This window comes from Primulina tabacum, chromosome 17 (assembly GCF_025594145.1).
Source record: "Primulina tabacum isolate GXHZ01 chromosome 17, ASM2559414v2, whole genome shotgun sequence".
NCBI classification, from domain to species: Eukaryota; Viridiplantae; Streptophyta; class Magnoliopsida; order Lamiales; family Gesneriaceae; genus Primulina; species Primulina tabacum.
In genome coordinates this window covers 30,766,310-30,780,872 of record NC_134566.1, presented here as the reverse complement: position 1 = coordinate 30,780,872, position 14,563 = coordinate 30,766,310, and the positions used below count along the sequence as shown (strand labels likewise).

The 14,563-nt window shown below is 32.5% G+C and overlaps 2 protein-coding genes across 3 annotated transcripts; both read right to left on the bottom strand.

Moving 5' to 3' along the window:
• Positions 1-1,259: 1,259 nt before the first annotated feature.
• Positions 1,260-8,249, bottom strand: LOC142530788 (RNA demethylase ALKBH9B-like). The gene is made up of 6 exons (XM_075636621.1): positions 7,913-8,249; positions 6,262-6,924; positions 2,337-2,422; positions 1,930-2,240; positions 1,760-1,831; positions 1,260-1,681 (listed from the first exon to the last, which is right to left on the bottom strand). The coding sequence occupies exons 1-6, from the start codon at positions 8,055-8,057 to the stop codon at positions 1,420-1,422; spliced, it is 1,539 nt and encodes a 512-aa protein (XP_075492736.1). The 5' UTR covers positions 8,058-8,249; the 3' UTR covers positions 1,260-1,419.
• A 2,469-nt stretch (positions 8,250-10,718) lies between these two features.
• LOC142531711 (uncharacterized) lies at positions 10,719-14,113 on the bottom strand. 2 transcript variants are annotated; one of them, XM_075637935.1, is made up of 6 exons: positions 13,951-14,112; positions 13,699-13,788; positions 13,509-13,596; positions 12,054-12,142; positions 11,490-11,601; positions 10,719-11,069 (listed from the first exon to the last, which is right to left on the bottom strand). In XM_075637935.1, the coding sequence occupies exons 1-6, from the start codon at positions 13,984-13,986 to the stop codon at positions 10,855-10,857; spliced, it is 630 nt and encodes a 209-aa protein (XP_075494050.1). In that variant the 5' UTR covers positions 13,987-14,112; the 3' UTR covers positions 10,719-10,854. The 2 variants fall into 2 exon arrangements, 1 of the variants encoding a protein (XP_075494050.1); XR_012816359.1 differs by lacking the exon at positions 10,719-11,069 and adding an exon at positions 11,191-11,343 and having other exon boundaries at positions 11,410-11,601; positions 13,951-14,113.
• Positions 14,114-14,563: the final 450 nt, after the last annotated feature.

Below are 14,563 nucleotides of genomic sequence, written 5' to 3'. Positions count from 1 at the left end.
GTGATCATATTTTCAACTTTTTAAATAACAAACCTTTTTCTGATAAAACTTCCTCACGCAAGGATTGAACTAATATTTGAGAAAGAAAAATGAACACATGGAATTAATTAAAAATAAAAAAGAATATGATTTTAATAACATAGAATAGCGTTCTTCCTATGTTTTGATATATAAGTTTTCAATTTAACATCTGGATTGGAAAAAAAATAAGTGTTGCATAAGGTGTATCATAATCTCAAACAGATTACCGCCAAGAGCCCCCTCCTTGAGACGACTTTTAAGATTATAGGAAAAAAAAAGAGGAAAAAGAAAAGTCGTCAAAATTCAAATCGTATATCAATCAACTGTAAAAAAGGGAATAAATCGGATATCGACAGAGAGGAGGGTTCTACTATTTTCTTAAATAAATTATAACTCAGATAGTCATTACTAAGTTTAACATTCAAAATTTCAAAGTTCAACGCGTACTCAATTTGAAAAACCAAGCACGTGAACATTTCCATCTTAAGTGGCATGAAATATAAATAACAATTTCAAAAGAAAAATTGATAACAAATATCAATGCACCATAACCTCAAACCAAAACCTAATATGAGATTTAACAAAGAGGACCATTCAATTTGGTCAGCTTCGGTCATAAAAAAAGAGGCAAATAGCACAAGAAATCAACTTAAATAAGTAGGATGTTCCATCAATCTTGTTTTGAATATCCAAAAAGAAATATATATATATATATATATATATATATATATATATATAATATATATATATATAATAATGTACGTTGAATCCAGGTGTAGAAATGAAGAAAATAGTTTCTTGTATTTTGCCTCAGAAAACATTTGATGGCGCCCAACAGGAATCCTGTTTTCTGGTAATCATTTTCTGCAAATTTTATGCGTTCAAGTTCAACCAAGCTGACAATACATGAACGACAAGAAAATCAAAGCTTTTCTAATCGGAAAAGAAGATAAAATATATATATCATATGAATCTATCAAAACAAAGAAGCAAGCCACTGAAGTGTGGATCAAAGGAAGCAAACAGGATAGTCATCCTCCAAATTCTCTCAGTTTTTTTCTATTAAATGACATCGCCCCCAACCCACACACAACCCCCCTGAGATCCACTGCTGAAATCGATGACGCTAATATGAACTTCCCCAAATCATTTTCAACATTAAACCACACACTTGGAATGGAAGTTAAAAAACAAGCACAACTCATACGGCTGCAACTATATGCCAAGCAAAACAGTGATGACCAAAGTGATACCTGATGATACCTTGAGTGGATAACCAGCATATTCGGTACAAATGTATGCAAACTGCCTCTCTTGTTTTCACCAAAAAATAATGATAGAAGTCGCACTTGTTAGAGTTTAATAATAATATCCGCTTTCATCAATTTTCCACATCACTCAAAATCTTCGCCTACTGACTGGAGCTTGTTGGATTTGACCTGAATGACGAGCTTCCGGATGTACACTATTCGATCCCTTACCTCTGTCTATTTGCTCTCTTCCGCCAGATGACTTACTCAAAGAACTTCTGGATCTTGAACTATATTTCCTTGATTTATCAACTTCATCTGGCAGAGGTTGTAGCCCTTGCAGATCAGTTTCAGGGACATAACCGGCAGGCCATTTAGATATATCCATTTTCCTAAAGGTAATTGATATCCTAGCAGAAAAACAAATAAGATTAAGAATGATTGGAAAAGGTGTGAGAGAAGAAAAAATACATGTTTAAAGATGGTACCTTCTCGTGGGAACTGCAGGCACAGAGTGTTTAGCCACATCAGCCCCATTTCCGTTGAGAACAAGAACAGATCTAGAGAGGTTTAAAACACCTGATCAGTTTAGGACACAACCAAACAATTTTGTTTATATAAGATAAAGACTTACCATTTATATAAAATAAAGACTTACCCGACTGGTAGGGGTATAGAAAATGAACCAGCAAACTCACCAGGACCAACTATTTTCAAGTTTGATCCGAATATTATTTCACACTCACTGAGAAACGACACAGTACAAAATGGTCTCACAAAATCATGATTATCAATATGAGGTGGTATACAGTCCCCCTCTTCATACATATTGACGATACAGCTGTCAGGAACACAAGATGGAGGTAGGACATGCCACCTAACAAGCCTTTTTATCATAACCTTGAATAGCTGAGGTAAAGGATCTACAATTTCATTCCTGAGGATACCTGGTGGATTACCAACTTTATCCTGTCACCAGCAGAGTTAAATTGAGGACTGATAAAGTTGTCAAATGCGAAAACAAAAACAAAAAAAATTATACAGCCAAAGCAACAAGAAACTTACAGTGGCATAATTATAACAGCAACCAAATTGGAGTGTTACACGTCCCTTTCCCCTCATCCACTTTCGAGGCTCAGAATAGGTGCGATCTAAAAATAGAAAGGAGAAAGCAGTACAAATTTGTTATAACTTTGAAAATATTGCAAATAACTCCTGGGGTCGGGGCCCACAGTAAAAATAAGAGCATAGCAATTTAAGTGCGGAATTGCAACTTTTACATTACAACTTAATATCAGTGTCCTAATAAATAAGATCCATGTAGTACTTTAACGATTGAACAAATTTTATTGACTAAGCCAAGATAAGACAGGAAGAAGAAATTTTATCGATACCCTTTGGTTCAAATTGTGCCATCCCCCTCCTGGCCATATTTATTATCCTCTTTGATGGTGATGACAACAATATTTAAGAAAATATATTAACAAATTTCATGTCACAATACTAGCCAAAAACAACTGATAAGACTCTTGTACCATTTATCATTTTTACTTTCAATAGCAAAAAACTAGGTTAGACTCATCATAAATAGAAAGCATCAGATATGATATGGAAAACTCCATCAACGAAATAAAAAAAAAAAATGGGACAGTAAAAAAACAGAAAAAACATGATATTAATGATAAACATAATCTTAATTAAGTGAATAAACTCATAGAGTTGGTTCAAAAAATTCAGTTTCAGCCATTAAAAAATGTTCCTTTTTTTCTTTATAACAACCAAGGAGGTTATAAATAGGCTTGTCTTTGATTTTTACCATGAAATTTGGTATAGATGCATGGTTTTTGTAATACCGAGTCATTCCCTATTTATCATCTCAATAACCAAATGTGAACAAATATTTTATTCTAGTTCACAGCTTTGAAGAGCAACAAAATTGATTTCATCTCGGTAGCATTTTTGTTTAATGCCAAAACGAACAAAGGCTTCATATGAAACGAAAAATGAAATAAAAATAAATTATCACATGGAATTGCAAACACAAATTTCAGCAATCCGAATTCGCCATTTTGAGCTTCTCGATTACATCCTTCCATTAAGGGGTGTTCAAGTACGGTTTAGAGCAATTAGAAGTTCGAACAAAGGCTTCATATGAAACGAAAAATGAAATAAAAAGAAATTATTAGATAGAATTGCAAAAAATACAAATTTCAGCACTCCAGCTTCGCCATTTTGAGCCCTCTCAATTACACATCCTTCCATCTAAGGGTGTTCAAATATGATTTGGTTTGGTCTTCCATAAAAGTTCGAACAAAGGCTTCATATTATATGAAAAACGAAATATAAAAATTATATAACATGGAATTGCAGATACAAATTTCAGCAATCCAAATTCACTATTTTGAACCCTCTCAATTATATCCTTCCATCTAGGGGAGTTCAAGTATAGTTTGGTTCGATTTTTATAAAAGTCCGAATAAAGGCTTCATATGAAATGAAAAACGAAATAAAATAAATTATAACATGGAATTGCAAATACAAATTTCAGCAATCCAAATTCGCCATTTTGAGCCCTCTCGATTACATCATTCCATTTAGGGGTGTTCAAGAATGGTTTGGTACAATTTTTATAAAAGTCCGAACAAATGCTTCATATGAAATGAAAAATGGGATAAAAAGAAATTATCACATGGAATAGCAAACACAAGTTTCAGCAATCCAAATTTTCCATTTTGAGCCCTCTCAATTATGGAAGTGTTCAAGTACATTTTGGTTGGTTTTTCACAAAAGTTCGAACAAAGGCTTCATACGAAATGAAAAATGAAATAGAAACAAATCATCACATGGAATTGAAAATAAAAATTCCAGCAATCCAAATTCACCGTTTTGAGCCCTCTCAACTACATGCTTCCATCTAGGGTGTTCAAGTATGGTTTTGTTCGTTTTTATAAAGTTCAATGCGAAGATTATCATTTTATTGAATAACAAACGAGCCAAACCATGATTTAATTATATCCAAAATAAACTAAGATTTTGATTTGATTCGATTCAGATGATCGAATATTCTATTTTTAAATATTTTCAGATTAGTTATTTTAGTTATTGTTGAACATAATTCAAAATGTCTAATCTAATCTAATCTAACTACCATAAATATACGAAAATTGGTATATACAAAGATCTAACTATTGTAAATATACAAATATCGATATATATAAAAAGATCTAACACGTTTAATAATGAATTGTAAAGCATTATAAGTTTAACATAAAAAATATAAATCTTCAAAATTGTTTACTTTGTTTTCGAAAAAAACTCCACCATTATCCATTGTAACACATACCATAAAAATATCTATTTGAAAAGAATAAAGTGAAATCAATATATAGATTTAAGAAAGTGATAGAATTTTTCCTCAAAAAAAAAAAAGAAAGAGAGAAAATGAAAATTCAATTACAATCATTATCGTTTTTACGTGATAATCAAATATATAACACTGTCATTTAACCATGTATTTCTCTTACTTTTTATAATCAATCAAATAAATAAGTAAATAACACATCATCTCTTGCAAAAAAATTAAATTCAGCTTATTCATGTAAATGCTAAATTTTTTTAAAATTACAAATTATATAATATCAATAGCTTAGTTTGGTTTTATTGTTAATTTTTACATCTAAATATTGAATGAAACAAATTTTTCGATTTGGTTGATTATAAAAAAACGACCCAAACCACGATTAACCAAAAACCTATTAAAACGATGTGGCTTGGTTCGGTTTATCAGTTTCTGAACACAGCTACTTCAATCATCCACTAGTTTCAGCCATACAAGGAATATGCAGTTTGGCCAGATTAGAGCACTGCAAAGGCATGTAGTAAGAAATTTTTTGATGAATTTTTGAAGTAATATTATCATCAGATTTGATGGTGTCATAGTAAAAGAGTGACAATATTTCTCCCCGAGATTTTACAAGGTAGGGCAAAGATTATGGCGGGAGAACATAACAACATCGTAAAGACAAAAGAACAAGAAGTCATCGAGATTATAAAAAATGCCTTTAATCTAAATGCAAAACTCAGCATATAATTTTTTGTGCCAGTAGATTCCGGGCAAGTTGGCTGGATAAGTTCAATAAACCTGGATTGGTATGATCTAGAGTAGGATAGTGATGCTACGGCTTAGGACGAAGATTTTGCTACAATACAATATTTGAAAGAATTTTATTACCTTACCTTAAAAGAGTTTTACCTTTTAGATTGTGAGATTAATCTAGATCCTGACAATCATGAGTATGACTAAGGTGCCTATATTTTCATAACTCAAGAGCTAAATTGCAAGTTTGTGAAAACCAAGCAATCTGTGTTTCACTAAAGATAATTCATCCAATTCTTTGCATATAGAAACATGATTAAGTCCGCGCAACTAGAATGATTTTTCCTGATGGCCAAAATCAATAGAATAACTATAAGTTCTCAAATTTCTGATTCTGATTATCATATAGAGCTAGGATTTCAAGAGACCTAAAGCTTTGGCGGCGGAATAACAAAGGACCGTGCAACATCAAAACGAGGGTCACATCATTGACTGTGGCCACACCTCTAATCTCTTCTCAAAGGACAAATACAAATATCAATAATACAATAAAAAAAAAATGGAAACAATCATTTACTCTCAGGCGCAAACAAACATACAAAATCAGAAAAGAAGAATAAAATTGGTCAAACTCAGAAAGTTAACCGCTCCTTCCAGACAAAAATAACTTCAAACTTTATGTAGATTAAATAGCTATTTAGACAGAGATCCATAAATTTTAGACTGATAAAAAAAAAATTATTTTTTCTCCAGACAAACTGAAGTCATTAAACCCAACCAGCCATAAAAACCACCAGCCAATAAAAAAACCACAAGGATGAAGGATACGAAAAACATATACTATTTTGCATCACCAAACTTCTAAAATGTTGATGAACTATGTCAAAAACTCACCTTTCAACTGATCATTCCTTCCCATCTCCTGAAGCTGTTCAACATACCTAACAATCCGTGTCTGTTCTGCAGCACTGAAGACACCAGTATGTAACTCCAGCCCATCTAGTATATTTACTAATCTCCCATCGACCCTTTCCAGACATATGAAATCCTTCTTCCTCTTCACACTGCCGAAGCGAATGCACTCTCTCTGATCCCTTGACAATTCCACCTTTGGTTTTGCGTCCTTCGGTGATGTTCCATCCCCTCTAAAATCATTGGCAACGACAAACTTATCGATCTGTTTATCCTCTTCGTCTTCCTCAAGCTCATCTTCCTGAGCCATATCAGCCCAAGACTTTTTCACCTGGGAGCTTCGAGCCACATCATCCCAAGACTTTTTCATCCCAGGGCTTTTAGCCACATCAGCCCAAGACTTCTTCGCTGGAGTGCTCGTAATAGGTGCTGACTGGATAAAGTCACTATTCGATGACTCTTCCACTGCATGTTCTGACAACCCATCTGCCTCATCTTTCCAACTGCCCAATGAAAATGTTTCTGCGCAATCAATATCATCAATGCTATCTTTCCTACTTCCAGTGGAATGGGTACTACAATTACCCTGATATTCCACACACTGATCATTATCCACAACAGGAATTGAAACAGTGACATTAGCTCCTGTTTGCAAGGTTCAAAATGATCAGATAATGCATTTATTGTAAGCATTCGATCAGATAATTCAAAATTAGTAAATGACACGAGCGGAAAAACTGAACAATGAACAAAACTAATGAACGAAAGCACGTTATAAATGAACATATCAAACTGTGAAGTGGAATTAAGCAATGACAGGATCATTGGAAACAGGAATAGGGAATAATTACTCAGCCGATAAGGTGGAGCAGCTATTCGAAGATCGGTAGCCAATCTGAAGGATGATCTAGATTGATTCACCAGAAACGAGGGATATAACCAGACCTTTATTTTTCTTATCATCTTCATTTACTATTCCAATTTTTTCTTCATTTTATCCTCCCATTTTATATCATACCATTACTTTAAAATTCTAAAAGATAGGATCTTGGATTTTTTTGAACTCCACATCCATATCTTCTTTGAGTAGGCTTGTCAAGTCATAAATCTACAACAGAAAAGCTTAAAACAAAATACATAAATGAAAAGAAATTAAATCCTCACAAGCAACACGCTTCACCTGGAAAGTGCATCGTACCCTTCCCGTAATTTGAAAGTAAAAAAAAAAACAAATTCATCTTAAACGACAGGAAGAAAGACTAAAATTTTAACATTTATAGACTCTTGACACCAAAAAACCGTGCACCGCAGATCTACTGTTGAAACCCAATTAAACCCCAAGAAAAATACTCAACTGACGACGGAAGTAAAAACTAAAACGAAAAAACATTTATTTATTTTATTTATAAAAAAAAGCCACCCACAAAAAAAAATTGTAAGAAACTTTGATTCCCCAAAAGGGCCGCATCAAACATCTTCCAATTCCATTAGTTGCGGCCCAAAAAAAACTTCAACTACTACAATTAAAGACAAAATTGACGCTGTAATTCAGTAAACAGGCAGAGAAAATTACAACTTAAACGCGCGCATATACCACATAAGTTGGAAGATAGCATAAAGAGAGAACACAAACCTGAATCGAGAGATCGGATGCGATCGGAAAGCGTTACCGTGCAGGTCTTACAGAGGCCCGGGGACAGAAAAGGCAGCCAATTGGACAAGAATTCAGCGGCAATTCGGAGTTCTTCAGCGTTGTATTTAAGCAGAAATTCGTCCATCTCCCGTACCCGTCGATGAAAAGCTAACAAATTAGGTCGGAGAAAAATCTGAAAAAGATGAACAAGTCGAGATGGACTTTGTTTGAAACCGATTTTTTGTAGATTTTCACGCTGAGATTCAAATACATACGAGTCTATGACGGAGTCTTGCAAGGAAAAGGAAAACCTCCCACTTAAATTCGACTTTATGGATTCTGCATATAGATTTACTTACTTCTACATATAATATAATATTTTTACTATTATTATTAATTATTTCTATATAAATAAATTTTAAAATTTTGGGTATATATATATATATATATGTAATTGAATAAAATACTATTTTAAAAACAAAATTAATGTTTTTTAAAAAGCAGAAATAGTTATTATAAGTATTTTACACTTGGCAGTATGGTATAACATATAGACTTTATTTATCAGTACTAATTAATCTAATAATTCAAATAAAATTTAAAAAAATGATATGATTTAATTGTCTTAATAAATTAGTTTTTGATTTATCAACATAGAACAAATTTTATCAAAATCAAACAAACAAAGTTATTTTGAAAATTTTTGTTTTCGTTAATATTCTGATTTTGCTGTTTGATTATCATGAGTACGTCGGTTTGGTTTGCAAAAATTTATTCTATTGATTACGCATTTGGTTGATAGATTTTTAAATATATTAAAATTTATTTCTAAAATATTTTAAAAAAACCTATACCAAAAACTTCAAATTCACTAATTTTATATTTATACACTGTTTCATGTTAATTAAGATATATTTGATAATTAAAGTATTTAAAATTCACTAATTTCATATTTATATAATATTTCATTAAGATAGATTTCAAGTATATCCAACAGTAAAAACATTTGAAATATTTTATACTTTATGTAATTAATATATAAATAAATTAATATAAATTTAATATTTTATTATTAACAATAAAAATATATATAAATTTTTTGAATTTCAAATTCATCGATCTAAACACAAAAAATATGACAAAAACTTATGTGAGACGATATCATGGATCGCATTTTGTGAAACAGATATCTTATTTGGGTCATCCATGAAAAAATATTACTTTTTATGCTAAGAATATTACTTTTTATTGTGAATATCGGTATGATTGACTCGTCTCACAGATAAAGCTTCGTGAAATAATCTCACAACAGACCTATTCAAAAATAATAAAAGTCATACAACTACTTCTAAATAGATTTCTTCATTATGATAATCTTTAATTGTTATTACGAAACCCTTTTTTTTTAAGTCAACTAAAATCAGTCTTACCTACCCGACGAAAATCCATCCTTGAATCAGGAAAATATTTTATATATATATTTAAAAAAAAAACATATTTAACATAACGCAAACCATGGTTTCGAAAAACAAAACCATCTAATTTCTTATATTTTTTTAAATAAGAATAACATACTAATATAGTACGCAAATGATATTTTCCCTTCATAACTTTTGATTTATGCAACACTGGCTGCCTCAGCAATTGCATCATCTCTCCCAGTTTTGCACCTGCAAATTCAAAGCAAGAAATAATGGAGCTTAGTTTACAGTATCACACTGAATCGGATGTAGCTCTTATTTTCCTCAGAAAAATTCCGAGTTCTCAATTCACAAAAGAAAAATGCCCAGAAATTTGAAAAATAACACAAGCAATTAAATACGATCTTGACCCAACTTCGTTACGTTTTACACCTTTTTGACTACGTTGATACCACGAGGATGGTTACTGGTGAACCAAATCTTTTTGCTCCTAATCCAAAATATAGACAAGCGTACGCAAAAATTTTACTTTCCATGCTTTGTTTTGCAACCAAAGTGTAGCCTAATAATATTTCATCAGCGTGAAGTTCTTAGGTCATTCCAGTCACTTACAAGTTGATGGTCAAGTAAACATGCTAGGAAATTATTGGCCAGTGAAAAATATGTTTAAGGTAAATTGAAGGTCAAGTAAACATGCTAATAAATTTCGATACATAGCAAAGATATGATTTGTGATCTAATAAGGTGTGTATAAAATTTGAAAAATATATTTACTATCTTGTTTTTATCAAATAATTTATTTAAAATTATATTTATTTTGATTTACATAAATATTTTTTAAAAAATTTCAATTTATATTAATTTTTAAAAAATATCTTGTCGTGAATCTTCTGTGAAATGTCATGATAATTAAAACGATGACCTCCACGACGATCTCGCTGACCGCGATTGAGAAGATGTGTCACCTCCGATATAATCATTCGCTATAATCTCTCCACTTGAGTGTCAGAATTAGAAAACTAATTTATAAAAATGAGGAAATCTAGAAAACTAATGTATCATAAAATGAATTTAAAATTAAAATTAATGGAAGATTCTAGTAACTTTCGTACTATTAATTTACATTATTTCTTGATCTTTTTATATATATAGTACCAATATATAGTTCATATTTTGGGTGGGGTACTTTTCAAAATATATTTTGATACTAAAACCAATTAGTATAATCTTTTATACTTAATATACAGCATGAATTGCTTCAAATAAATAAATAAATAAATATATATATATATATAAATATTGTTATGTAAATTTAATCATTCGTTCGGATCCGAGAAATACAGAACGGAAAAAAAAAATCTATTATGGGTTCGACTGTTGGGGGATTACTTCAATGTGATTCATTTACGCTGAAATGATCATATTTTGTCAAACAATCCAAGCTTCGGAATCTATCTCAATTCTATAAAAAGAAACTGTAAAAACAAAATTTTAGAGGGAAAAAAGGAACCAACTAGCTTGCTATTGTAAATGATCCTCCCCTTGTGATGTTAGCGGCAAGGGTGTCGACACAGGGTGGTTCTTTTGGTCGGTAGAGGCTACTGTGATTGGCGAGATAGAAGATCGCAGCGTTTCTGGTCCTTCGATGGCTATTCTCTTGCATAATGCATCACAATTGCTGATGACTTCGGTTAATCTGCCTTTCAACTCTCCAAGTTCTACTTGCAAGGCATGAACTGTGTGATGTTTGAATAAAATTATGATAACCGTGATAATTACTGCGGAGGCTCCACAGCGCATAAAGCAATACAAAAACTTGATTACGATCTTGCTATAAAGATTTTTGAATCATAAAAAGCATGACATGATAAAATGGAAGTTTCTTCCGTAATGCCACTATTTTAGATCATCAGATTTTATGTGTTACGCAAGCGTCCGCTGGAACTAAAAATATGTTATTTATGCTTCCTCTATGCTTGAAGAATTGTATGAAAACCATGTGGCTGTCAGCTTATGGATTGTACATTGCATTTGTAAGCTACAATTGTCATATCTACTAATTACCCACACACACACACCCCGAAGTAGTCAAGAAATATCTTTTTTAATCAACCACCCCAACAATTTTCATTGCTTTAGATGAGTGGATTAGGTACCTTCAGAAAGATTATGAGAGGTAGTCTTCATTGCTGATACCGAGTAATTAAAACGTTGGAGAAGCTTAACTGCCAAAGCATCTGCAACTTCTATCTTGTTTTCAATATCTTCCTGTCGAAAAAAAATAAGAAAATAACTACTTTCGAACAATTGAATTCATCAAACTTTTTCCAACAAAAAAATTATAAGCGAAACATGTTTCAGATTCCAAAGATATGACATGGATGCAGATAAGCAATAAACCAATTAAGACATTCAAATCCGCAAGCTTCGCTGGCAATTGATTACAGGGTACCTAAGTTCTCACAGAATCAAAGCCAAATCAGAAGTATGATCGAGCAACTGAGATATGGCACAAACCCAGTCAGGGGAATGAAGCTCCAGATTCTAACATGCTGCATGCATCTTGGACATATGCTGTATTCGCCAACTTCTATTTTTTTTTTTCAATTTTTGATATGGTTTTCTTTCATAATTATAAATGGAGCCGCGATGAAGAACAATGAACATTTAAGAATAACAACAGATACATCAATGGAGTACTTGCAGCGACCTGTTCCAACCTGTCTTTTACCAATATTGTCTGCCTTCTTTTCTTGCCAATCCCGATACATTGAGAAGAGCTCCAGTAGCACATTAGGATTTACAATACCTAGTTCAAAAATAACATAAAAACAAAAAGATTGGCAATTAATTAGACCATTTGGATTTAAAAACCACGAGAAAGTAACAAGACTGTAAAAGAAACTAACAATGTTATAGAGTGCCTTTGTCAAACAAAAGGTACAACTCAGACTTTCTATTGAACTGCAATATAGAATTTCAAAATTATATTATTTTGAAGCTTCCAAAATACAACAGGATACCATTTAATTGTGTACCAACTCCTAGATTAACATAAGAAGTGAAATTCTAAACAGCATTCCAGCAAGGGTAACAGCTAAACTCCATAATGGAATGTAATCTGCTAGCTTGTGAATAATCAATAGAGGACAGCAGTTACAGGGGTTATTGCTTGTAGATAAGCATATGGTTGATAAATATTGCAATGATGGTTGATAAATGATATACACACATATGTGTGCGTAAATCGCGTGCCTAAAAGAAAAGCGGAAGATTTTGAAAAGCTTCCATTTTCTTACTTAATTTTAAAGATCATAAATTTGGTAGCCAAAACCTTCACTGCAATGATAATTCAAGCCAAATTAAATCATGATATGAGATGTGAATGCACTGCCGGGTGCTGCCTCCTTGTGAACTGTTGATAGGCAATAATAATACCATCTCATGAGACTTTGCATGAAACCTTGAGGAATTAAGCAACTCTTCATGTCAGTTGTGTCACTAGACTTTGCAAAGTTGTCGAAGCAGCGCTTAATATTGCATGACTGTTTAAAGAGAAGGTTGACCGCTAAAGTGAAACATGATTGAATGACATCATTAGCACCAATAACGGAATCATTATGCCTTTAAACTGAAGTTAAGAGCATATTTAACATGAAAAAACCTCCCGATGTGGAGTTGAGCTCTTACTTTCTGCTAGTGTTTGCAGCCAAAATTATGTATTCTCGAATTCAACCAAGTGCTTTAATGCTCGAATGTGGAGTTTAAAACTAATATACTAAAAAAACCAAGCTTAAATAGAAACCGCCATTGCCATCACTTCTTGCCGTACTCAACAAAGTTTTAGAAAGCCATATTTAAGATGGAATTCACGAGTTATTTGGGGACGGAGTTGAAGATATCACTCTTGTCAAACTTTTTAGCATTCTTTCACTTCCTAGAAAGTAAGTTCCACTTAACGTTACATAAGTTTAATGTACGAGTTTCTTGCTAATTATATCAATTTCTTGCCTACCCATTCTGGTTTGTTTCAAGTTTTTTCTTCTGCCATTCGCGTGCAGACGTAAACAGAAAACAATTAATAATATTGAAAACAAAGTCCAGACGACAAAATAAAAAACAAAAGCAGACACAAAAATCAAGTAGAAAAATAAAAAGATAATAAAGAGGCACACCCGAAGTGGAAGAAGAAGATGGTTTCCTCACAAGGATATCTGTCAAACTACTCTCCCCCGGAGGAGCTGACGTCAGTATTGGCGCCGTCTGTTACCATCACCCCCACCCAAATAGAAAGAGAAAATCATTAACCAATACATTCATGAAGTTAATACGTCCTGACATATGTTTGATTTGTCAAGGGCTCACGATTTTTAGGGATTTCAGCTTCTCCAATACTGGGTCCCTGACCTCCGTACGCTCCGAGACAGTGGTGATCTCATCATCCAGATTCTTCCCCTGCACATGCATACAGAGAAAAATCATTGCAACAATCACCGCATAAGGAGATGATTGGCGGAATAATGACGAGAAATCTTTAGCATTGGGGACAGTAGTTGAGATTAGGGCTTCGTATTTGAGGAATTACACAGAATCACACAATAAAGTTGAAGAATCTACCTGAGAGCTGGTGAGAGTTGATTCGGAACCGCCCATCGAGATTCGAAGAAACAATTCAGCTGATCAATGAATCACTGGTACCACGCACGATTGAAGATGCCAATTGTCGGAAATCTTGTTCTTCCTTCGCTGTTTCTTGGGCTTTAAACTAATTTTAATCCCGGCCCAAAAACATGGGATAGAAGAATTTTAGCCCAACCCGATTAGAATAACTAAATTTGTAAAAATCTGATCTCAGTACCTGTACTTGTAGCCCAATTAAACGTAACGGGTAAATCTACCTGTACTTGTGGTCTTTCCTATTTTAGCCATTTGACTGTTTTAGTTTGGATTCTTTTTTTTACTCCTGATTTTATTTTTTATATTTTTTTCTAGCTCATCATGCTTCCGTAAAATAAATTAAATATTATACATTTTGGCCAAAATATTTTAGATATTGTTCCTCACAACTTAACCATACAATCGTAATCGATAGTTCTTGTCACAAATTTCTTCAACAACATCTAACATTAATAACTTTTTGTAGATGATGAAATAACTTGTCTGTGTATTGTAGTTGAAAATAGAATACACATAAATTGAAATATAATATTACAACTTTTATTTTAAAAAA